The sequence below is a fragment of the Haliotis rufescens genome, unplaced genomic scaffold (genome assembly GCF_023055435.1).
Source record: "Haliotis rufescens isolate VD_foot unplaced genomic scaffold, xgHalRufe1.0.p SCAF_38, whole genome shotgun sequence".
Classification (NCBI taxonomy): Eukaryota; Metazoa; Mollusca; class Gastropoda; order Lepetellida; family Haliotidae; genus Haliotis; species Haliotis rufescens.
Window position 1 is genome coordinate 1229348 of NW_025964090.1, and position 25107 is coordinate 1254454.

The 25107-nt window shown below is 40.7% G+C and overlaps 1 protein-coding gene across 1 annotated transcript in view; it reads right to left on the reverse strand.

Annotated features, from left to right (window-relative positions):
• Window positions 1–1027: 1027 nt before the first annotated feature.
• The window catches only part of LOC124120263 (telomerase-binding protein EST1A-like), a 31254-nt gene continuing 7174 nt past the window's right edge, over window positions 1028–25107 (reverse strand). The window contains exons 4-19 of the mRNA XM_046483043.2: window positions 24705–24888; window positions 24175–24392; window positions 23649–23727; window positions 21454–21564; window positions 20053–20229; window positions 17446–17507; window positions 15726–15871; window positions 14388–14643; window positions 13547–13644; window positions 9700–9803; window positions 8778–8954; window positions 7138–7278; window positions 6475–6625; window positions 5428–5639; window positions 4643–4724; window positions 1028–2421 (exon numbers count right to left, since the gene is read on the reverse strand). Of these exons, the coding sequence (XP_046338999.2) occupies window positions 2291–2421; window positions 4643–4724; window positions 5428–5639; window positions 6475–6625; window positions 7138–7278; window positions 8778–8954; window positions 9700–9803; window positions 13547–13644; window positions 14388–14643; window positions 15726–15871; window positions 17446–17507; window positions 20053–20229; window positions 21454–21564; window positions 23649–23727; window positions 24175–24392; window positions 24705–24888 (2329 nt within the window). The 3' untranslated portion in view covers window positions 1028–2290. The remainder of the gene's footprint in view (window positions 2422–4642; window positions 4725–5427; window positions 5640–6474; window positions 6626–7137; window positions 7279–8777; window positions 8955–9699; window positions 9804–13546; window positions 13645–14387; window positions 14644–15725; window positions 15872–17445; window positions 17508–20052; window positions 20230–21453; window positions 21565–23648; window positions 23728–24174; window positions 24393–24704; window positions 24889–25107) is intronic.

The following is a 25107-nucleotide window of genomic DNA, read 5'->3' on the forward strand; positions in this document are numbered from 1 at the left end:
CGGTAGTGTCTATTTAACTCAATGTAATATTGACTAAAAGGATAAGGGGGGGAAAGACATATGTGCGTAAGGCTTTTAGAGGCTGCATGCAAATATAATTTCAGATTATTTGGGGGGTATATTAACCATGGTTCATCCCTTAAGTTAGTTAAAGTGGTTTATGCTGATGATGGCGATATTCCAGCCGTATCACTAAGAATAGGCAGCACACATTGTACCCATACAGGGAATGGAACCTGGGTCTTTGGTTTGATGAGTAAAAGACATAACAATACTTCCCCACAAGCAATTAATAACAGTTACAGTAAAGAGACACGGGGTGCAATGAATACTCGGAAAGCAGATCGACAACAGCGGACTAGGATTAGTAACTCCACACCTTTGAACACACATCTCAGAACATTCTGTAACATTTGGGCTCTCGCAAATATCACCCTTAATTTAGGTATTCTCTTAAATTTACATGTCAAATTGTACATTTTATTAAGACTCCCTAAAGCATGTTAAGTAAATGGCCCTGAACACACTTGATGAGATCACAGATGTACCTATCACATTACATAACAGCTTGTTTTTGTAGGCAATGTCTCAGTATTGAGGGGAAACCCATCTTCCCGAGGCAAGTGAGTTAACTGACTATAAAAGTCCAGTTTCCACCCTTGCCGAACTAGGCTGGTATTATGGAGTTACAATTTGGCTGGACTGACGAGTTTATGCATATTCCAATGAAAATCGTGCAACGTAATCGAAATCCGGTTCGTAAACTGTCATGCAGATTTCGGTCGATTGCAGGATTTGCAAAGCATGTGCACCGCCAACTCGTCAACAGATATTTTCAAAATCTTTTCATGTTTTTAATCAAGGCGCTCACGTGACCTGATCCATTTCGCTATGTAAGACCCGTTTTATCACAATGTAGATCTTGATTATCAAGCAAATAGTCCTTACTTGGCGCTGCCATTTTGTTTGAAGCAAATGCAAGTGATACGAAAGGTGGAATCTGATTGGTCTATAGGAGAGGCTTAGAAGAGACATAACTGGTAATAGCCACTGGTGGCGCTATGATCGAGCCCAGGAATTCCAGCCAAGTTCGGCAAGGGTGGAAACTGGACTTTTAAAGTCAGTTAACTCTCTTGCCTCGGGAAGATGGGGGAAACCTAAACTAGGATGCACCTTAACTGAACCATTTACTAGCCGGAATGAAGACACCCCTACAAAGCCTGAAATATTACTAGATCTACTAGATTTCACTGGATAGATCAAACCGACTCAGGCTAACGGACCAGTGCCACGTTGCATCCTGCTTAAGTTACAATTCTGATTACATAGCTTTTGGTATTTTAGATCAAAATAAGAATTATTTGAAAAAATACTACAAAAATTTAGTTCCAGTTTTTTATACAGATTTTGTAATGAACGTTTTTCTCAAACATTGAGGTGAACTGTGTTGAAAAGTCTAATTTGTCATGTATTAATAGGAATGTCAATGAAACTATTTGGGTCAATAAATTAGATTGACTTGGGTAAACAGCAACATAACAAATGTTTATGCCTTACGAATCACATCAATCCACGTCAGAAGTTGATAATAGACAATGCAAATATGCTCATAAACTACTCTTGAAGTATTAATACAAGCAATATTACATATCATTTGATAACAACTTAAAACTTTTCATTTCATCCGTTTTACTTGAACCATGACTGATGTTATGTCAGTATTTCAAGATTATGTCGCATTGAGTGTTTAGAGGTAAATGTCGATTACAACCTTGATCAGCATTAAGCTGTATCTGTTGGCGCAAATCCTCAAACATATAAGCTACAATCCATTTGGAATTCAATCAGCATTGTAAAAAAACATGGTTAACAAATTTCATTACGGTAAACATGCAGGAAACATGTTTTCACTGTGAGGAATTAATCCACATGCTTCGGCAGGTACAAAAATCTAATTTGGCAGACTTCAAACTTGGCAAACTCTTGAACCTAAAGCACAAAGTGAATGGAACTTGTCATGAACGTGAACTAATGTCGGCTAGACCCTGCTTCCACAGAGGGGTTGGATTCTGTACCCACTTTTGACAAGAGGATATCATGCATGTACGCAGCCTTCTGCTAGCTAACGATAACACACAGCGAGGGACGAAGGCACAGACTGGCCATGAAGAGGTCAGGTCAGGTCAGGTCAGGTCAGGTCGGGTCGGGCGACGGGTCGCCATCTTTTCGGGTGATGTGGCTCCCGACATGATGCAGAGATGAGATTTAGACCAGCTAAATCCTCCACTGATCACGTAATGTTACTCCACCTTTTGAAGGATGTCACATCTTTGACAGGGACATTCGATGTATGCGCCTTGAGACACAAGTTCCTGTCATCTGTCAGAAGTACTACATCCCGATACAGTCTGACTGACGCATCTGAAAGAAATGAAAGATTATCATGAGAATCTATCTATCCATCCATCCATCCATCCATCCATCCATCCATCTATGAGTTTGGTATTTCAGTTCTATAATGCCATGTCAGCTTGTTGTGTGAAGAAGGTCCGAGGTGATGCAGATCTGGATGTTTACCAATTTAGTAAAAACCGATAATAAAGGATGTGGTGCTGACAAACCTAGAAACAACTAAGGGTGAATCTGAGGTTGAAAAACAGGATCATACGTTTCTGACACGCCTACAGAACGCAACTCTGCACAGCAAACAGTGGCACCGAAAAAAACATGCTTCCTTTGTAAGGAGATTATTGCTATAATCTGTTTGTTTCCCTGACTTCGCGATGTAATTTTTTTCTGCGGAAGACAAACAGGTTTTTATTGCAAATGTAGGGATTTTGTATGCACTAGTGATGTGCTTATGTGGTATATAAATTAGCATCAATTTCCCGCTTAGTTTATGAGACGAATACACATGTAATTGTAAATCTTAACCTCTGGATATGAAACATTGTCCCACATACAGTCCACAGATACCACTGAATTTGTATTTGAATACCATCACAATGTCTAGTGATGTTGTATAGCAAATTGAATGTTTTCATTGACCAAATTTGCAAACAGCAAAACAAGCACACAAACTCCTACTGCTTCTATAACCATAACACACGAGATGCACAGTAAAGCAGTGCCCATGAAAAGGGAACTAACTCCATGTTATATTGGATTGCATTGTTTTTAAGTATTGCAGCATTTTACTGTTGGAGTCGTGTGTTCAAGACATGGAATATCTAAGGATTTTTTTTTTTTAAATGGAACTTGTGATGATGCGGCGGTGCCTGAGAACCAAGAATATTTTTTTTAGCCTAAGACATTTAAGTGTAGAGGAATATTCTAGCTATGAGAGTAGCCTGTACATAATCGAGTCTGAATCAGACACACCAATCTGTATACTATAAGCTACGATTCAGGGTTCAATGAAATGCAATCCATTCAGTCGCCTCTTACAACAAGCATAAGTTGCTGAGGATCGGTTTTAACCTTGAATCCCTACGAGGGAAGATGATTTATCATCCAAAACTAGCTCCCACAGAAGATATCGCTTGGATTAGATCAAGCGATATCTACACTGTGGATATCGCTGCAATGAAATTACATCACAATGCTTTGCAGACCATTGTGACGTCACTGGTTACCATGACATCACAATCAAATGACATCACTAATGGTCTGCTACTGAAGCTGTTAGCAGTACTTTTTACACTGAAGACACTGCTAATTACTGTCTACAATTTGAAAAAGTTGGAAGAATGATGTTGGATGATAAATAAAATCTCACCCTCATGTCTTTTGATATCAAATATATCAATACTCATTGATAAAAGTGGCAAAAATCCTCGGCAAGCCTCCGATTTTTTCCACTTTTATCAACTCGTGTTGATATATTTGATATCAAAAGACACTCAGGTGAGATTCTCTATATATACACTTATCACGGCAATTAATAATTTTAAGAGTTTAATGCCTCATATGGCACTATATAGTTTGTTTCCAGTTTAAATTTCAGTGCACACTTTTTCTTTTGAGTGAGTATGGTTTTACGCCGCTTTTAGCAATATTCCAGCAATATCACAGCGGGGGACACCAGAAATAGGCTTCACACATTGTACCCATGTCGGGAATCGAACCAGGGTCTTCGGCGTTACGAGCGAAAGCTTTAACCACTAGGCTACCTGACTGCCCCCTTTTTCTTTTGGATATGAAAGGAAAATTTGTTCTCCCAGGTCCAGTTTGTTAATGATATTATTGATAATTGGGTTTTTGTTTACTCTATCATGATCACTTAACAAAGAAAGAAAACAAACCATAATTTCAATACTGTCATTTATTGAATGTTTGTTTTTGTTTGTTTGTTTGTTATTTAATGCCGCACTCGGCAATATTCCAGCTATATGACGGCGGTCTGTAAATAATCGAGTCTGGACAAGACAATCCAGTGATTGACTTTATGAGCATCGATCGACCCAATTGGGATATGGTGACATGCATCAACCAAGTCAGCGAGCCTGACCACCCGATCTCGTTAGTCGCCTTTTACGACAAGCATTGTCACCTTTTACGGCAAGCATGGGTTGCTGAAGACCTATTCTACCCCGAATCTTCATGGGTCCATTTACTGAATGAGATACACTATGTGACTTACCTCTACTCTTTGGCATGAAGTCTCTGGCCTTATCTTTACAATAATGAAGACAGCAGGACAAGATCAAGTCATCATTGTTGCCCTGGAAATAACAACGGTTTCAACATCTTGAATGAAGATCAGTCAACAGAAATCCTAATCACCAGTTTCATCATTGAAAAATGTTGACATGAGTAACAAAAAGTGAGCATGACTCACTAATACCCACAGCTTTGACTCCAACATACATTGACTTCTATGTTCAAAACAAAACAAAAGAAAATCCATTTATCTAAAACAAACTTTGCACTGCACCTCTCCTATTGGTATAGAAACTGTACCCCCAATTGGAAAAGAATCCATGAAGTAGTTTTTTAAGTTATAGGTTGCACAAATGTTGAGTAAAAAAATACCAAGCAAAAAAAATAAAATGTAAAATAGCTGTATATTTTCAGAAAAAACAAATATTGAAAACAACTGTACCCCCAATTGGAAAAGAGTCCATAAAAATGGTTTTCAAGTTATAGCTCGCACAAATGTTGAAGTAAAATATTCCAAGTTGAAAAATGAAAAAAAGCCGTATTTTTTCAGAAAATCCAAATATTGAAATCAAACTTCGCACTGCACCTCTCCAATAGTTATTAAACGTGTTTAGCAAACACTTTTAGGTCAGGGGTATAGGAAGACAGTGGGAGGAAAGTTCTTATGCTATCAGGCATTCCCAGTTGTATAGGAATAGTGTATGTACAGGTAACCATGTACAGGCAACTATCAAATAATCCCTTACAGAAACAGCCAATACATACTGTTGCATCTGTCTCTTCACTCCTGAATGATATTGTCTCCAATATGGAACCTTTGGAAGTCTGAGCTCGTATATGGGAATTCTTCCTTTCGAATTCTTCCTCAAGGAAAATGATGGCTTGCTGAGACCTTGACTTGACTATCCCAGCATGCTCTGCTGTCTCATACTGGCCTTCACGGCTTCCTTTGGCTAGGCCGTCTAGCTCATTGATGACTTTAAACAAGAACAGAAACATATTATGGATGACCTATTTTACTTCTACTAGATAAATGCTGTCACCTCCCTAAAATACACAAGAGTTTGCCACTAACGTGGCTATATCCCCCGCCCCTGTTGCAGAATTTATGACATAATTAAATCTAAACAAACCCTAACCTTTTTTAACCGAGGTGGAACTTGTCATAGAAATTGTTAAAAAAAGAAGAGTTTGGAACCATCTTGCTGCCATGGAAACGTAAAAAAAAATTTTTTTCTAAAATTTCTACATAGCAAAAGGCACCAGTTCAGCATGTACCTGACAGACCTGCAAAGTTTGATGAAAATATATTGAACAGTTTATGAGTTATGCTCCGGAAACGAAACGTGACAGACAGACGGACGTAAGGACAGATGGAGCCCGTTTCTATATCCCCGGCCAACTTTGTTGGGCAGGGTATAATAAACCAATAAGCTATTTTGCTTCTATACAACGGCTATACCCTTCTCAAATACATATAAAGTAGAACACGGATATAACGAACACGGATAGAGTGAACAAACGAATACAACGTACTGTTAAAAAATCCCCTATTTATCTCCTATACATTATCATAAAAAATTTACGTACATAACAAACTCTCTACAGAGAACTTACAGATACAGCAAACTGATATCTGATCACCGACAAGCATATCTACCACTAATTAGTGACATGTATAGTGAGCTGAGAAATCTCCAGTGTCAAGTGTCACTGACAAATGGCTGTACACAATCAGAGGCAAATCAACACAATCACGGCGAATCAACACAATCACTGGTGACGATTCAACCTTGTTAAACTTGCACTTACCAACAAGGGGGACAACCAGGGTGTATTTGTGGGAGTTGAGGATTCTTTTCAGTCCTGGCAGATGGTCGATGAAGCAGTTGGTGTCCGGGATGAGGAAGATAGGATGGATTTCAAGTTCAATTCGACGATGACGATTCTCATCAAGTATTGCCTGAAAAGCAGGTGTTCACCATGTTTAATATGTCAGTGTATTTAATTATGGTCATAGATTCAAATATGATCAGTGAGTATTTATTAGTGCCACTTGGATCAGTATGGTGTGTCTGCATTACCTCAGAGGTATGGTGCTGACAAACCAAGGAATAACAAGCATGAAATACTCATATCCCCCGCCAATGGTGCCCCATAAGAGTACATGAGACTACATAAGTTAAGATGTTTTGGTTTGTTTGTTGTTTTATGCCGCACTCAGCAATATTCCATCTATATGACGGCAGTCTGTAAAAAATTGAGTCTGGACCAGACAATCCAGTGATTAATATCATGAGCATCGAACCACACAATTGGGATCGATGACATGCATCAACCAAGTCAGCGAGCCTGACGACCCGATCCCGTTGGTTGCCTTTTACGACAAGCATATACGCCTTTTACGGCAAGCATGGGTTGCTGAAGACCTATTCTACCCCGGATCTTCACGGGTCAGTTAAGATGTATCCCTACCTGGACGTTCTCCTGGTGCCTGGTCTGTTCATCCTTCTTCTTCTGCAGCTCCTGTCTGCGGGCCTTCAGATGGCGGACATGATCCTCCTCACCACTCTCAACATCAGCCTCATCTTCACTCTCAATTATCACATCATCAGACTGAAAAAAATAAACTCTGATAAAACATTTATGAAATACTACTATGATAAAATGTCCAAAATGAGGTATTGTTTTCGAAATAGTCTTCAGATTAGGTTGCATTTTGTGATGATTTCTTAACTGTGTATTTGAAGGTGATATCTAAAATCTTTTGATTAATTTTTTGTTTTTCTTTATAGAAAGCAAAGACAAACTCCCTTGAAGAGAGCATTGTACCGGGTAGTATTTGATTGTTGATTTGAGCCACAGTCAGCAATATTCCAACTACAGGTATATTCCTTCAGATTGCAGCCTGTACATAATCTAGTCTGTCCCATGCCATCAGGGTATGATGACACACATCAACCCTAGTTAGTCACCGCTTTAGTCTGAGACATTAGCCACTAGTCCAAAGACATGGTCTTGTAAACTTCTGTTCTGTCTAGACAGCTCAGCTAATAATGGTATATATAACACTAAAATCTGAAAAAAGATGCTTCAGAGCAAAGTTGGGCTTGTAGACTCGAAAGCTTTAGGCACAGACTGTTCTTTCTACAAGCAATAGAGTGCTGCGGACCTATTTAATGAGGTTGCCCATGTTATGAAATGAAAAATAAATATGGATAGAATCAGAATGGTTTGGTTTGGTTTGGCTTGGTTTGGTTTGGTTTGGTTGTTGTTTAACGCTGCACTCAGCAATATTCCAGTTATATGACGGCGGACTGTAAATAATCGAGTCTGGAACAGACAATCCAGTGATTGACATCATGAGCATTGATCCATGCAATTGGGATGCGATGACATGCATCAACCAAGTCAGTGAGCCTGACCAGCCGATCCCGTTAGTCGCCTTTTACGACAAGCATAGTTGCCTTTTACGGCAAGTATGGGTTGCTGAAGACCTATTCTACCCCGGATCTTCGCGGGTCAGTCAGAATGGACTGAGAACAACAAAATCTTCAAAGTGAGTAAGTTTGGTTTAATGTTGCTTTAAAGAATATTTTAGTTCTATCACAACCTGTCAACTTGATGTGGGAGGAATGCCTGAAGTGATGCAGGACTTAGACAAGTACCACTTTGGTGAAACCCATGGGTATGAAGCTGACTACAAGAAACATCATCAGTGTGAACCTGGGGATTGAACCTCCAAGGGGTGAGGTTCTGTTCATCTTCGACCTATAACCCCCAGGCATTTCATACACATGATCCATCAATTACTGCCACAAGTGCACTGTCTTATTCCAAGAACAGCTATATACCACCTTGTCCACAGGAATGCATATTCAAGACACATTCTAAGGAGCAGGATCAAGAAAATAGATGCACGCAACTTGATCTAATGGGAAAAATCTTCAGCTCAGTTTTTACTGATTGATAGATGTAAGTGATACGAAAATCCTTAGCTAATGTAGGTAAATATTATCTCTAACTTGTACAGACTTATCTCACATAAACACCGAAAATATGAAACGCTGGATGGAATGTGAATATGGAGAATGTAAATGGCCCACTACACTTACGTCTGAGGAATTAGTGCCTCTTTTTCTGTCTTTTTCTTCACTGACTGAGGTAGCCAAGGCAACTGAGAAGTACAGCTTTGTTTCAACATTGTAGGAGAGCATGGGTGGCTCAATACCACATAGGTATTCTCCAAACAGGCGGAGCTTTTCTAGTCTTAGGCAATCCTTGGCAACTTCCTGGAAAAATATAATGGTACGGGTAAAAACAAAACCATGTTACCTGTAATACCTGCATTAATTACTGCCATCGGTATCTCAATTACAAAATATCATTAGTTATATTTTCATACTCCTTCATAATGTTACCTCTCAATTGTTACCTCAGATGTCAGATGAATAGGCGTACAAATGAGTATCTTTAGAAGATGGCCAGACTATAATATGCAGACTTAAAGTCAAGTCATTTTTGGTGATATTTAATGGTAAGGTAACCTGTTGTTTTCAGATGCAAATTTCTCAGTCATATCACACAGCCTGTAAAGTATTTCAGTCTTGAACAAACAAGCCAATGCTTCATTGTAAGAATAATGTTATTGGGTAAGCTAACAAGGAGCCAGGTCACACTGGAACTAACTTCACATCCTGTAGTACTCAATGTTCATATGATATTTGTTATCAACTGTATCAGGACCTAAGGCCTCATTACCAAAATAGAATGACTGACTGATTGATAATGAGCTAGGTCACTCATCATTGCTCATTGTTAGCACCTGGATGCCGTTGTACAAAACAACCTCAGCATTATGACAGTCGTAAGTCTATGTTAAGGTATGGGAGTTACGATCACCTTAGCGCTAAGATCGTTTGTACAACAGCATCCTGATCCATAAATTAGTCGGCTTTTAAAGCAACAGGGTGGGTTTGGTGTCCTGCACTGACAAACATCATGTTACTTGTACACTATGTCCTACAGGCAGCCTACCTTATCTGTGGTTGCATGTATGTAGCAGCTCTCCACCAGTGAACTCAACATTGGGATGAAGCCAGCCATCATCGCATCCTCACTCAGGACGATGGGTTCACAGCCTGAAGCAATCATAAAGCCACATGAACCATATATAAGCATTTCATGCTGATTTGTAAAAATCATAAATACTGTGATGAAATAATTCAATGTGTGCTTATTTCAACCCCCTACTATAGTGTTGATTTATCTTTCAACATCATTTCAAAGGAAAACAAAATGACTACCACAAACCACAGTACTATCATGACTTGAAACTTCAAAAATATCCTTAATTTACTGACTACTACTACTACTACTACTACTACTACTACTACTACTACTACTACTACTACTACCATTATTAGAAAGTTTCCCATAAATTGTATATTTATCTATTTATCCTATCTCACACGATGCATTCTTCTTTGATCTTATGTTGAAACGTGCTTGAACAAAAGCAATTCACAAGAACACATCACAGCATCACCATGGTCATGCCCTCAACAACTGGGTCACGTACGTAATCCCGTGCATAGCCACCTTACATCACCTGATCACGTGTCTATCTCTACCACATCATTCCCTTTCTTCAGAGCTAACAGGCTAGAGGAGCTAAGATGCGGGGATGGTCGGGTGGGCGTTTAGCTTGTGAGATAGGATAAGTATATTAATATAATATTTATTGGAAAATTTCAATTTTTTTACACTTATCCTATCTCACAATATGCATTTATCCCCAGTTCGAAGGTAGGCACAGATACCCTAGCCTGTCAAGGCTACAACAGTGAGACTTACACAAGGAAGCTGGTTCTAAACAGTGAAATAAATAAACCAAATAAAATACTGCCAAGTGTCCTAAACGACAAGAACTTGTGCACAGGAAAAACACACCAACAATTGGTGAAATGATCCCGATATGCTAATCGGACGTAACAGAATGGGATCGGGTATAACATGCGAAACGTGTGAAATTGTTATATGAACGACCGCTTATGGTTAAGAAACAAGCGACACAGCATGTGACTTACAAGCGATCTGGAACAGGGCACCAGTCAATCGACTTTACAAGACAGGAAGCAGCAATATCGCCAAAGGACAATATAGTGTGACTGCTCGTCATCTCTTTTAATGCTTCGTCAAGGCTATCAATCACACCCAAGGGATTGAAGCGTGCTGAGACGAGAAGAGGAACAATGGACAATATCCATAAGAGGATCTTTGAATCAGTACCCGACAACACACACTCAAGGCAGGGGTTAGCGGAATAAAGGTTAGGGACACTGCGTGCTACTGACTGGGTTGACATCCAAAGCATGGATCTCGCTAATATGTGCAGTAGTCGCAAGGGCCAGTAAAAAAAAAATGGTCTTGGCGAAGGATGACATTAAGATCCAAAGCGAGAGGCCGAAACTGGGATGACTGGTCTGCTAACTTGTAGGACTGAATGAAAGATTGAGGTTCAGCAGTGGTAGAAACCTTCGATAACGTGGTAGTAGCGATGACAGAGGTGATCGTAGAAAGATACATGGCCAGAGTAGATACCTTGAGCTTCCGCGTATATCGGAGGTGATGATGATAATCGGCTATCTGTTGAGGCAAAGTAGCAGAGGGAGTGGATATGTCACAAGTGCGACAACAAGCCTCAAAAGCCATCCACTTGCGGTCATCAAGGTGTTTGGTAGAAGAGTAATGGTCTTTGCTACCCTCTTGGAATAGCCAAGGGATCTATGCGCCAAACAAAAATAAGGAGTGTTTCAAGGGACGGATGAAGCAAATGGAGGTGAGGCTGCAGAAGAAGGCTGTCTCGAAGTGGAAGAAGGTCGGATGCCAGGGCATCGCGGTACCAAGCCTGAGGGTTGGGGATGGAAGACACGAACCAGGAGAACTGTGTGTTGAATCTGGTTGCAAACCTATTGACCTCTGGGAACGGATATAGTTGGCAGATGCACCAAAAGATCTACGGGTAAAGAGACCATTCCATTGGGGACGGCCTGTTGCAATCACATTGGAGCCCCCACCCCAGCCCCGGCAGAATGTAGCATGTCAATCAACTGGAAGTAGTCGACTAAGAGCGACAGGAGTGACATCGACGTGGTGGATCCCATCTTGTTGAGGTACCAAACGAATAATCGTATGGATGAGCACGTGTCATGCAGAAGTGTGGAGGTTCTTCTAGGTACAACATGTTGAAGGTCTTTATGTTGAAGATGAGTAGAAGCTTTAGACTGTCCTTCTTTAGAGTGAGAAAAATGGGCCAGTAGAACCTGGGAGTTATGGGAACCGGACTGAGGTTTTCGATAGCATTTTTACGGCCTTTGCCATAGCCATGAAAGGAACTGGAACAGGAGTTGAGCAGCTCACATAGATACCATTCAGTGGGCACGAACGTCGTTGCAGGAGGCCCTTCTTCTCTCGATCCTACAAATGTTGCCGTTGAAGAAACCTGCAGATAAGTGTCTCTTTATACGTCTTGAGCCACTTCCTGGATGCGGTCTGCAATAAGACTCCGAGAGGACCAGTGGAGCTGGTATATGCGGGCTTTAAACTGGTCGTCCTAGAGACAACGCTGGAGAACTCCCCTACATGGAGGGACGTGACAGAACCTGCATGCTGAGAGATGAGGTCGAGGATCGCAGTAATTTTGTCTTGGATCAGGAGGACCGAACCATGAACATAGGCATCATCTTGAGATCTGTGAGACAGTGAAGATGAAAGGGCCTCTGTCACGGACAGGATGGTGGAAATCAAAAGGAGCGTTTGTCGAATCGTTGAATCAAGATGCATCAATTCCCGATCATCCACTGTAGAAGTAGTAAAGGAACGCTTGGGTCAGAGTGTGGAGATATCCCCATCAACAGTCGAGGACATGCCGTGGGTCGCATCCTCCTCCAATATAAACTGTTGAGACTGGAGATGATCCCATAGACGATGGAATGACGCGAAGGCCGAATCAAGGTTGGTAGAGACATCAAGCAGTACCGGTCGATGAGGAAGAGTAATGTGTAAAGAGTTTGCTGAAGGGACTGCTAAAGCCGTTAACTGATCCTCATTAGAAGTGCTGCAAACTAAGTTGGAGCTGCTAGGCGATCCAATTAAGGACTAAAGCTGGGTCGGCGCCGTCGAGGGTTGATCATGTACGCCTGTAGGAGAGGAGGAACAATTGTCCGAGTAGGACAACCTGCGAGGGAGCGGTAGAAGGATCAGCATTAGACGTAGTAGCAATGGAGGGAGCGATGGAAAGGACCATGCGACCGATGTCGTTGGCGTAGAAGTCCCTGACTTAGCAGCAACTTCGTCCGTTAAAAAACTGTCAGAGACAGTGTCTTTTGCCATGGAGAGCACAGGCAAAGAGGATTCCATAGGAACAGCACGGGAACAGATGTTTTGCTGGTCTTCTTTGTGGAGACAGTAGACGCAACTGTAGGTGATGGCGAAGCCTTGGATTTTCTTTCTTTTCCATCAGGTCCATTTCGCACCGATCACACTTGTGTAAGTAGACAAGAAAGGTGTTTACATTTGGAACAGCATGCGTCAAGGCTGCACCTGCCGCGACAATCACAGCAACGCACATGTGGATCTGAGGTGGAAATAGTATGTTGGAAATCTAGACTGACAAACACGTCTCCACTGTTGTTCGGTGCGTGACCATGGTGATGCTGGGATGTGTTCTGGGGAATGTTTTTAGCAGCTGGAAACTTGATCAAGCATAGTGTGAGATAGGAAAAGTGTAAACCTTTATTAATATCTTATCTAAACTTACATTCCTAGAAAATATGTTAAAAGTTGGTCTAGCCAATTCTATCAAACAGTGACCCCGACTTACTTTCCCGCCTGTCTCTGTAGATTTTGACATGTGACGTGTCCAGCCCTGTGAGCACGTTACACAGGTCCGACATCCCCTTCCACACATCAATGTCAAGCCTAGAACAAACCAGAAAAGAACAAAATCACACAGAGATCTGTCAGTGAATGAGGTTGTCAGATATATTATAGAGATCTGTGGTGTCACAGGGCCCTGGAAGGCAAACCAGTGGTTGATCCCATGACCAACATCATCGCTGTACAAAGCATGAAGCAGTTAGGACCCCATGAGTGAGTGAGTGAGTGAGTGAGTGAGTATGGTTTTACGTCGCTTTTAGCAATATTCTAGCAATATCACGGCAGGGGGACACCAGAAATGGGTTTCACACATTGTACCAATGTTGGGAATGGAACCCGGGTCTTCGGCGTGACGAGCGAACGCTTTAACCACTAGGCTACCTGACCGCCCCTCAGGACCCCATGAAACAAAGCAATCGTATTAGTGCAACAACTGCAAGCCTATATGAAAGCATGGGAGTTACGATCAGTTTCACCCCTGTTTTGTGTTTGTGTGACCTTAGGGTCAGCCTTTCAAATGCCAACTGAGCTGCTGATTGTTGACTAGTGACTTGATAAGGGTACTAGAACTGTCCCAAATATCACATTAAAATGATAAAAGAAATCCATTTATGAAAACTGTCTTCATTGAAACTACAGCTTCTAATTTGAGGGGACTGGTCATTTTTAGAGTTGCCAGTCCACTGGGACTGGCAGTTTCAAAAGCCAGCGATGCTAAACCCCATTTCCTAATTGACAGGGCCACTACTGCCATAGCACAAGCTGGCTACTTGTCTGGGACGTACCCGAGGTCTGGAGGCCGGAGTGATGGTGGGGGGTTCCACAGAGCAGGATGACACATCATCCAGTCAGACCAGGACTTGACACCCGGGACAAGCTGGTGCAGGTCCTCATTCAGCAGCTGGGCGGGGTAGTCTGTGGACCTGAGGTGGGAGGTCAGGAGATCAGAACAGTTCTTGATCAGCAGCCCAAACATGTCCAGACCCAGCTGGACAGCATGTTCCTGAAGCAGTGACCGGCACGTCTCTCCAAGACTTTCATCTGGGAATGGAAGAAGAGTCAGACATATTACATTCTTGGCCAAAACAATTACCAAGTGGTTGAGTATAGGTTAACACTAGGGGTGTCACGATAAATCGAAATATCGATATATTGCTATTGGTAAGCACTTAAAGTCAATAAATCGATTGTTAATCAGTTTCCGATCAATAGTATCGATTTCAGTTAGGAATATCGATAGTTCCGATTGTATGTTTACCATAGTTTTACAGTTTCAATAAAATACATGCAATGCTGTTCAAATTTGTCCTTCTTTTGATCATGAGTGGTAGTAATTTACACATGGTAGTGTGGAAGTTTCTTTTTCTTAAATTATTAGGGTAAAGAAAAAACAAATGAGTCATATCTCAAACTTTACTTTATATTTGTTGTTATGGTTAACATATTCAAAGGAAACTTCAGTTCCAAGGTTTAATTCAACTCGAAAATCCATCTAAAATGATAAACTGAGATATTTATCGCAATAGTTGCTTGCAATAGCAATAGTTATCGCAATAGTTTCTTTCAATATTGATAGTTGTCGCAATAGTGATTTTCAGACCAATAGTCACCCCTAGTTAACACCACAGTCAGCAATAGTACAGAAAACAACACGAAGGATCTTCCTAAATATTCTAAGTAGAAACAAGTAACTTTTTTGATTGGCAACTTATTGTGTGTGTACATAGCAATTACAGTGAGTGAGTGAGTTGGGTTTAACGCCGCTTTTAACAGTATTCCAGTTATATCACAGCATGTCAGCTTAATGTGGGAGGAAAGCCTGAAGTGATGCAGGTCTTGGACGTTTACCACTTCGGTGAAACCCACAAGCACGGGCATGGTGCTGACAAACCTAGAAACATAATCAGGGCGAACCGGGATTCGAACCCACAATCATAGGCTTCTGGCGTGCCCAAGGGACGCAACTCTGCACAGCGAACATAGCAATTACAATTTCAAATAACATGATACAGTTGTGAGTGAATAATATCATAGTTTGATGTCATATTTACTTTAATAATTTTAAGAACTGTCCAAAACACATAATTCATCTTCAACATCCCACCAACTGCTGTTCAGCCTACCCTTCAGAGCTGTGTTTTCCACAGCAAACATATTGATGGCCATCAGCTGTATCAGCCTGTTGCTGCTGATGACTACCGGGGAGTTCTGCAGGAGAGCTTCAAACTCTCGCAACATCAGACAGCTGCCTTCCGGGAATGTCTCCATACTGAAAACACAACCAGTGAGTGAGAGTGAGTGAGTGAGTGAGTATGGTTTTACGCCGCTTGTAGCAATATTCCAGCAATATCACTGCGGGGGACACCAGAAATGGGCTTCACACATTGTACCCATGTCGGGAATCGAACCCGGGTCTTCGGCGTGACGAGCGAACACTTTAACCACTAGGCTACCCGACTGCCCCTCAGTGAGTGAGAGAATGTGTTTACAGAAACAGCAATACTATGGCATGGCTCATGAAGTAACAGAGCAGGGATGATATAAACTGGTGGTTGATCGTGTGAGCAATGAGCAAAACCTTTACAAGTAAACGTTAATAATAAAAGGTGGAGCGTAGAATAATGAGCAGTTGGAAGAAAGAAACAGCATTTAGCAATTTCCAATGTGCAGTGATCACGGTGAAGTTAAATGAGGGTAGAATGTAGTAATGCTTGTTTGTTTGTTTGTTGTTTCGCATCACACTCAGCAATCTTCCAGTCATATGACGGCGGTCTTTAAATAAAAAAGTCTGAAGCAGACAATCCGGTCACTGACGTCATCAGCATCAAGTCATAGAGCCTGACCACCTGATCCATTTAGTCACTTCTTATGACAAGCATAGCTTGCTGGGTACCTATATAATATATTCTCCCCAGAAATCCCCTTGGATAATGTAGCAATGTCATTTAAAAAAAAAAAAAATGTACAAAACACGATCACTTTTTTCATGAGTAAAATGGGAATTCATTCATTTCTTGTTTGAGGTGAAGCAATATGAGGTTTAATGTCATGTTCAAGATCATTGTACTTGTGTATAGTGATGTGCATGTGTGCGGCTGCTTGTACTAGTCTTAGACTACTGCCGATTTTCTAGGGCTTGCCCACTGAGATACCAAGTCACAGTTTAACATGTATACCCAACTCATACAAAGTATACCGACTCCAAGCCGATCAGTCCTTGTTTTAGCCCTGTAATGCTGAGGACCAGGCAGGGTAAAAACAAGTACCATCTTTAAACATCTTTAGGTATGACACAGCCAGGGATTGAAACCCGACATTCTGCTCTTGGGGCAGACGCTCTACCACCAGGCCCCAGATGTGGTCTCTGTTGTATGAAATTCTACCATGAAATTGATGAATGCTTGATTCTGATTGGTTAAAAACAGGTTTCCTTTTTGCTACGGAAACCCCTTTCAAATATATTAAGTCTTTTCACAAAAGATGTGCATATGAATACACAGATAGCCTACATATCGATTCATAGAAAATGGCTGCGGATGGATCACCCCCATATGAACCGTAAAACATATCTATATTTCCTCTAATACACGCTGCGTCTCTAATACCAGCCAGGGCCCTAATACACGCCAAGTCAAGGGTTCTCGCGAAATTAACAGACGGCGTAGCGTCAAATAGAGGAAATACGGTAGTTTGATATCGGATGTTTGGGGCGTTCTAGTATGAAATTGAATATATATGACCTGAACTTCTTGACAGCATCTTGGCAGTATGTATAATTTAGAGTACACCGCTACATCACATTGTCAGTTGCACATCCTTTATGACGTTCCCAGAAGAACTTACCCTATCTTAGTGAAGAGTTTCCCATGCACATTAAGGAAACTAAGCACAAACCGCTTGTTGAGCTGAAAAATAAAATGAAATATAATTGAAAATACTTCTCAGGTAAAAAGTGGGTGGGAAGTATTTCAATTTCTTATTCATCATAAAAAGGAGTAAGAGTAGGTATGTTTTTCAATATACATTTTGTCACGGCCCATCTTAGTAGTGTTCATATGTGAGATTTGCATACAGGTGGGCATGTATAGTTAATGCAAACAACTAAAACAGCAATCTCATTAAAATCAGATCTTAGTTCTCGCTGCCGCTAAACAAAGATCTGAGGACATCCCATTACGGGTCACGTCAGACCCACCTTTCGCAAACTCTGACCGACCGATGGAATTACTGACAAGAAGTCGACATTAGCCAATCAGAAGGCAGCTTTCTCGTGCTTTACGGCACTAATTTCAAATTGGCGACTTCGCTTCAAAACATATTTTGACACATTCTTGCTTAAAAATTTGAAACCTGAACAAAAGAACATTTTGGAATGGCTAATATATGGTCTAGATTGTATAGATTCAGTCGTTAAGCCCGTAACTATCGTTCGGAATACCCTGTTTTAAAGTTTTCGAGGCTGCATGATTAGAAATCACATTCCAACTGTCACTTTCATGATCTGGTAAGCGACGCTCTGATTGGTCGGATGAAAGGTCGTTCTGACGTGACCCCTAATGGGATGTCCTCGGATCTTTGTTTAGCGGTAGTGAGAACTGAGATCTAATTTTAATGAGATTGCTAAAACAGCAAACTATGACATGTAGAAAGTGTTAGCATGACCCATCCATCCCAAGCTTTTCCTGAATGCATACAGATGCATGCATCATGAACCATTTTGACTTTATCATATGAAGTGACACTTGACCTTACACATATTCAATGCAGTAAAACTTCTATGTCTCAATAATAAAGTTATAAGCACTTCTGTTTCAATAACCTTGACCTGCAATCTCAACCATGAACTGCCTAAGATCATGTAAATAAAGTTTCCAATTTCCAATTATAAATGCTAAAGAATATTGTGTAAACATATTTTTATTGACATCTATTTCCTACTGAGTTACCTTGACCTTCAATCACACGCAAGAGCAAAACTTGTGGCAAACTACAAATAAGAGTGAGTGAGTATGGTTTTACACCGATTTTAGCAATATTCCAGCAATATCACGGCTGGGACACCAGAAATGGGCTTCACACATTGTACCCATGTCGGGAATTGAACCTGGGTCTTCGGCATGACAAGCAAACGCTTTAACCACCATGCTACCCGACCGCCCAACTACAAATAAGAAGTCTCCATACCATACTAACAATGAGTGTATGACCTTCAAAGTGACCTTGACATTGGACACAAGCATGACATATAATACATGTTGAGTTATCTGATTGCAAAAACCTTTGATATTTCATGAATTGATCTGACATTTCATGAATTAATCTGACATTTCATGAATTAATCTGACATTTCATGAATTATGAACCATGCTCCATAATATGACCTCTAATCACCCTGTCTCAGAGATCATGTATAAGTTTTGTATAATTTCAATCATCAATACTCAAGCTATTTTTGCTTTCCGAATGAAATAAATTATTGACATGTCATTACAGGATTGAATGACCAATAAACTGACCTTGACATTTGACACAACCATGACATATGGCAGGCACTGAATTAATTATTGAGAGTCAATCTGAACCATGTTATGATAATTTGACCTCTACAGACCTTGACCCCACTATCAATCCCAGCCTTGGAGATCATGTATAATAAGTTTCATACAAATCCATTCATAAACACTTATAAGTTTTCATGTGCATATTTTCTTTATGGATAGTTCATACTAAGAGACCTTGACCTTCAAGGTAATCCAATCGTATGGCAGAAAAATTACCCATGGGGTATACAGGAAATATAAATTAGCACATGGCTGAGAAAACCAAATGGAGCTGAAATTGGAGCAAACACATTACGCAGCCCCACTCACCAATCTCATTAAAATCAGATCTTAGTTCTCGCTACCGCTAAACAAAGATCTGAGGACATCCCATTACGGGTCATGTCAGACCGACCTTGTGCGAACTTTGACCGACCAATGGAATGACCAATCAGAAGGCAGCTTTCTCGTGCTTTACGGCCCTAATTTCAAATTGGCGACTACGCTTCGGAACATATTTTGACAAATTCTCGATTACAAATTTGAAACCTGAACAAAAGAACATTCTGTAATGGCTGATAGATGGTCTAGATTGTATGGATTCAGTCGTTAAACCCGTAACTATCGTTCAGAGTTAAAGTTTTCGAGGCTGCATGATCAGAAATCACATTCCGACTGTCACTTTCATAATCTGGTAAGCGATGCTCTGATTGGTCGGATGAAAGGTCGTTCTGACGTGACCCCTAATGGGATGTCCTCAGATCTTTGTTTAGCGGTAGCGAGAACTGAGGTCTGATTTTAATGAGATTGCCCCACTTACAGGGAGCTTAATTATTATCAATGACTGATCGATTGGAACAAACCCACCATGACCAAACATCAATGACAAATCGCAACCGTGATATTTTACCTCTATAGCAGAAAGATTAGTGAGGTCTTCTTCATGCGTCTCATCAACCTTATCCTCCACACTCTTGCCATCATGAGACACCCAGATCTCAACCCGGGGGCCGTCTTGCTGTCTCCTCTGTTTCAACTTCTTCAGTTTTTCCTTGTCGGCCAATCTCTTCTGTTCTGTAGCTTCAGCCTGTCACAATAACACATAAACAGTCTCTTACACTGGCTTTATCTATCAGGAGTTAGAATAACCATGAAACCTGTATATTTATAAAATATGGTTTACAGACATTGCGTGGCATTTGATTAGCTAATCAAGCAATTTATTTGCAGTTAGGTTTCAATAAAATAAATAAAATAATCACAACCCCACAAGCAGACTGCTGTTTCATGATTGGCTGATAATTGCCAAGGCTTGTGTTGCTGAAAAAGGTCACTGATTTCGTAATGCTGTCTTTGTTTGTGTCAATGATTAAATAAGCAGTCTGTGAGGTTACTATTTATGACTTATAAGAATTGACAATATCAACATGTTTTTGAATTTATAGAGAAATAAATCTAAAACATGGTGTATACACTTTCAGGAAATCTGCTTTTAATGTATATATCTTCATAAATGCAAAACATATACAGTATATTTCTATGTGTCCCGAATAAGTTCGATTCATTTCTTTAAAAAACAATAAAGTTGTGAATCTTTTTATGTCACAGTTGCTGTATCTAGAAATTACACATCGTCAATACTTTACCAGTTTGTATGTACAACGTATCTCCATCACCCCTGAATACATACAACCAAGTTGTATTTATTAGTCAGCTAATGGAAGGAAAGACTTATACTCCATGCATGAACTTAGTTCTGCCTCATATTGAAGCTTTTAGCAATATTCCAGCAATATCACGGTGCGGGAAACCAGAAATGGGCTTCACTCATTGTACCCATGTCGGGAATCGAACCCGGGTCTGCGGGGGGGCGAGTGAACGCTTTAACTATTAAAGCAATGAGGAGAGCAGAGAAACACTATGCTATAGCACATGCTGCATGAGAAATACTGCTATTGTATGATGTAACCTGAGCACTTTCCCTGGATACAGGTCGTGTCATGATCAGTTGGATAAAAATAGCAACTATTCTGCAAAATGACTATTCTGCAAAATGGTCTTATTTAGTCACGGAAAAACATCGTTCAAACGAAACCTATGAAGTTTTGACAATGGAAGTGACAAAATGGGATGACATTTTGAAATTAATTATTCATTTCCCTTTGATGATAGAATATGTTTCCTAACAAGACATGTTTCATTTTGATGCATGGAAACACGTACACGCTCTAAATCTGAAACAGAAAGTTTATCAACAAACTGACACTCAACAAACTGTGCCCCTGAAATATGACAACGCAACAGGCATCACCTTTTTCCTGACATCTTCAAAGACTGACATGAGACTCTCCCTAGCTGTGAGGAAGGGGTTGCTGGCCGCCAGACTCCTCATGTAGTAGTACACAGCATCAAGCTTCCTCCTCTGAAAAACACACAGGAAATATAAGTCCTAAGTCAGAGTAACACTTTCCTTTGTTCAGCTACAAATCCTCAGTTTTAACCTTTTGGGCTGTGTGGTTTCTTGGCAATCATTTAAATCAGATGTATTACTTGGTTGTTGGTTTGTTGTTTAACGCCGCTCTCAGCAATATTCCAACTATATGACGGCGGTCTGTAAATAATCGAGTCTGGAACAGACAATCCAGTGATTAATATCATGAGCATCGATCCACGCAATTGGGATCGATGACATGCATCAACCAAGTCAGCGAGCCTGACCACCCGATCCCGTTAGTCGCCTTTTACGACAAGCATGGTCACCTTTTACGGAAAGCATGGGTTGCTGAAGACCTATTCTACCCCGGAATCTTCACGGGTCTGATGTATTACTTGGATATGATACTTTCTGCATGAAGTTCTGACGACACCTCCATAGGTCGCGTCAGATAAATCCTCAGCCAACTTTGACTGCCCATGAATGAAGGATGGGGGGGGGGGGGGGGGGGGGGTTCTAAAGCCAATCAGATGTCAGCTTTCAAAAATAATTCAGCTTCATTTTTTCACACCATGAAATTTTGATTTGCACAAATGAAAACCCACACGAATAACAAAAATCCTTGATTGGAGAAGTCATTGATTGGCCAATTGGAATGTTCAGGAGACCTCCTTTGGAGGTGCCCTTAGATGTTCATACAGAGAGGTATTGTTATAGGAATAAAAGATCTGATTTCAATGAGATTGGTTTCTGGGTTCCTAAAAATATAAATTCAATCATCTTTTGAAATAAAACATTTAAAAAATATGAGGATGTTTATAACTTATGGAAAGTCAAATGAACCCTACTCCGTGCATCAATTCTGTATAAACCCTAGCACTGCCTGACATTTAATCATATCAAAGAGCAGGCAGCCACAAGGCAACACCAATGTCACACATGTCAAGCAAGAAGCACTGCCATTTGTGCAATATGGAAGCTGAGTGCTCCTTGTTATGAGCACTTGATGGCTCCCTCTAGCTGGGTTAGGGCGGTCAGGTAGCCTGGTGGTTAAAGCATTCGCTCGTCACGCTAAAGACCCGGGTTCGATTCCCGACATGGGTACAATGTGTGAAGCCCATTTCTGGTGTCCCCCGCAGTGATATTGCTGGAATATTGCTAAAAGCGGCGTAAAATCAAACTCACTCACTCACTCACTCTAGCTGGGTTAGGCCATTGCTTGTGTCTTTGGTTAAAATGGCGACTGCACATTTTCAAACTTTTTGGAGTAACATTGTGTCTACAAACCTGTGAAGTATTCATGATGACTGAAAACTGTTTGAACATTAATTACAGTCAAGTCTCGTTAATCCGACATCGTTGGTTGCACATGATTGTGTCGGATTAACGAGTATGTCGGATTAACGAAATTAAGTGATTTGTGATCGAAAATCGGACATCTTCACGATAGATAATAACCGTGTGTTTCCTCGTGTAAATGCAAGTGCTACTGTCTTAACAACTTGCTTCATCTACTTAAAATAGTCTGTCAGTGTTTTCTGTTTCTCACATTTTGAAGGCACATTTCTCAAAGTCCCCTGTTCGCTTGACATCTAGGGCTGGTGGTTCTTCAGCATCAACATTGTCGAGGTGTAATTTCATTTGTTTCTTATAGTAAAGCTTGAAATTCTTTATGATCCCGGCATCTAGTGTTAATTGTTAAAGTTAATCTCTGCAGCCAGTGCGTGTCAAAACACGGGGTTGTGTACTCGCGGGCAGATGACCACGGAGCACGCTGACCACTGTGTCGGATTAACGAGACTGATTAATGAGTGATTTCGGTAATTCGTTGCAAATTAGGTGTGTCGGAGTCGGAGTGCGAGAATGTCGGATTAACGGGACTAAATAGCGCTGAATCAATCGGTTCCCATCATTTGTGTCGGATAAAGCCGAGTGTCGGATTAACGAGACTTGACTGTACATTCTAATCTCAAATCTATCCATACAAAATAAGCAGCTGAAAGCACTGACAGTGTTTGATCAACACCGACTCCCACCATGCCTATCTCTACAGAGAGTGACTGCACCCTTACCGTATACATGGCTAGAATTGCAAGTTGGTTATAAGGTCTTCCATTTTTAGGAGCAATCTGCTGTGCTTTCATGTACCAACTGAAAAATAAGAAAAGAACACAGATGTAGATGTTTGTCCCTCATTATATCATATGTGAAACAAATCCATCTATCAAAACAACTTAAAGTGAAAGAACAAACTAACAATGAAAAAATATCTTATTTTTCAATTTTAGCTAAAATATATACCAAAAAAAGTCAATGACTCCTGAAAATGTGTTTTTCACTTTTGGTAAACCCAATGCTTGTCGTAAGAGACAGGTAACAGGATTGGGTGGTCAGGCTCGCTGACTTGATTGATGCATGTCATAGCATCCCAAACACGCAGATTATTATGCCAATCACTGGATCGTCTGGTCCAGATTTGATTATTCACAGACCGACATGATATAGCTGGAATATTGATGATGCCAGTGTTACTGCATTTCCATTTTGAAAGTACTAAAAGACTGGTTGACATCACTGAGTACAATAAGACTGACTCACTTCCGAGCTCTCCCATAGTTTGTGGTTTCATTTGCCTGTTCCCGATATCGGGCAATGTCTCCCAGGAAGATGTAGGTCCTCTGGACGCTGAGAAGGGCCAGTTTGACCGATCGACTGATGTTGTCGCCAGGAGGGTTGTTCACATCCAAGAACACATCAATGTTGAAACTGTATGTAGACTGCAGCTTCTGAAGAAGGTTCTGGAAAAACTCGGTACCCTGTGGAACAAATTATCATCAATTTCAGGGAGACAGATGTATCAGTGAGACAGATCTTGTAAGAGTAATGGATGAAGCATTCTGAAGTCAAGTTGACATGCTCAAGTAGGATATTTCAAGTTAAGAAATAAGGCCGGAAAACAAGCCCAAAGATAGCTTCATGGAACAAGCCCTGGCTGAGCTAGTATGTCATCATACCCCACTGTCATGGATTAATACTTTCACTTGCAGCAACAGATTTCAATGCTGCTGCAGATGTCTTATCCTCCTAATGACCAAAAACATTGCCTATAAGCATCAAACATGTCTTACTTCATTGAGGACAGTATGGAGCTTGTCCTTGAAGTCCCCCTCTTCATCCTCCCCCAGGTGACGCCGGAACACCTCGATCACCTGGTAGTACACCGACTTCCACAGCAGCTGCTCTACACCATGCTTGTTGGAGACATCCGCATCCAGGAAAATGATCTGCTCGTAACGACTACGTAGTTCATCTCTGAAACATTGTCATCCCACAATGTCAGATGTAGTAATGAAGTTAAATTATCACATATGCAAAGGGTACACAAAGTTCAACAAAGTTTCTTAATGCTTTTTTGTGTGTTAACCTTGGGCACTATATGCAGTTACACACAGTCTTAGAATTTTTGTAAATTATACACAAGTTGTACACAATATACATAGCCTATCTCACACTATGCATTTCTTCCTTCTT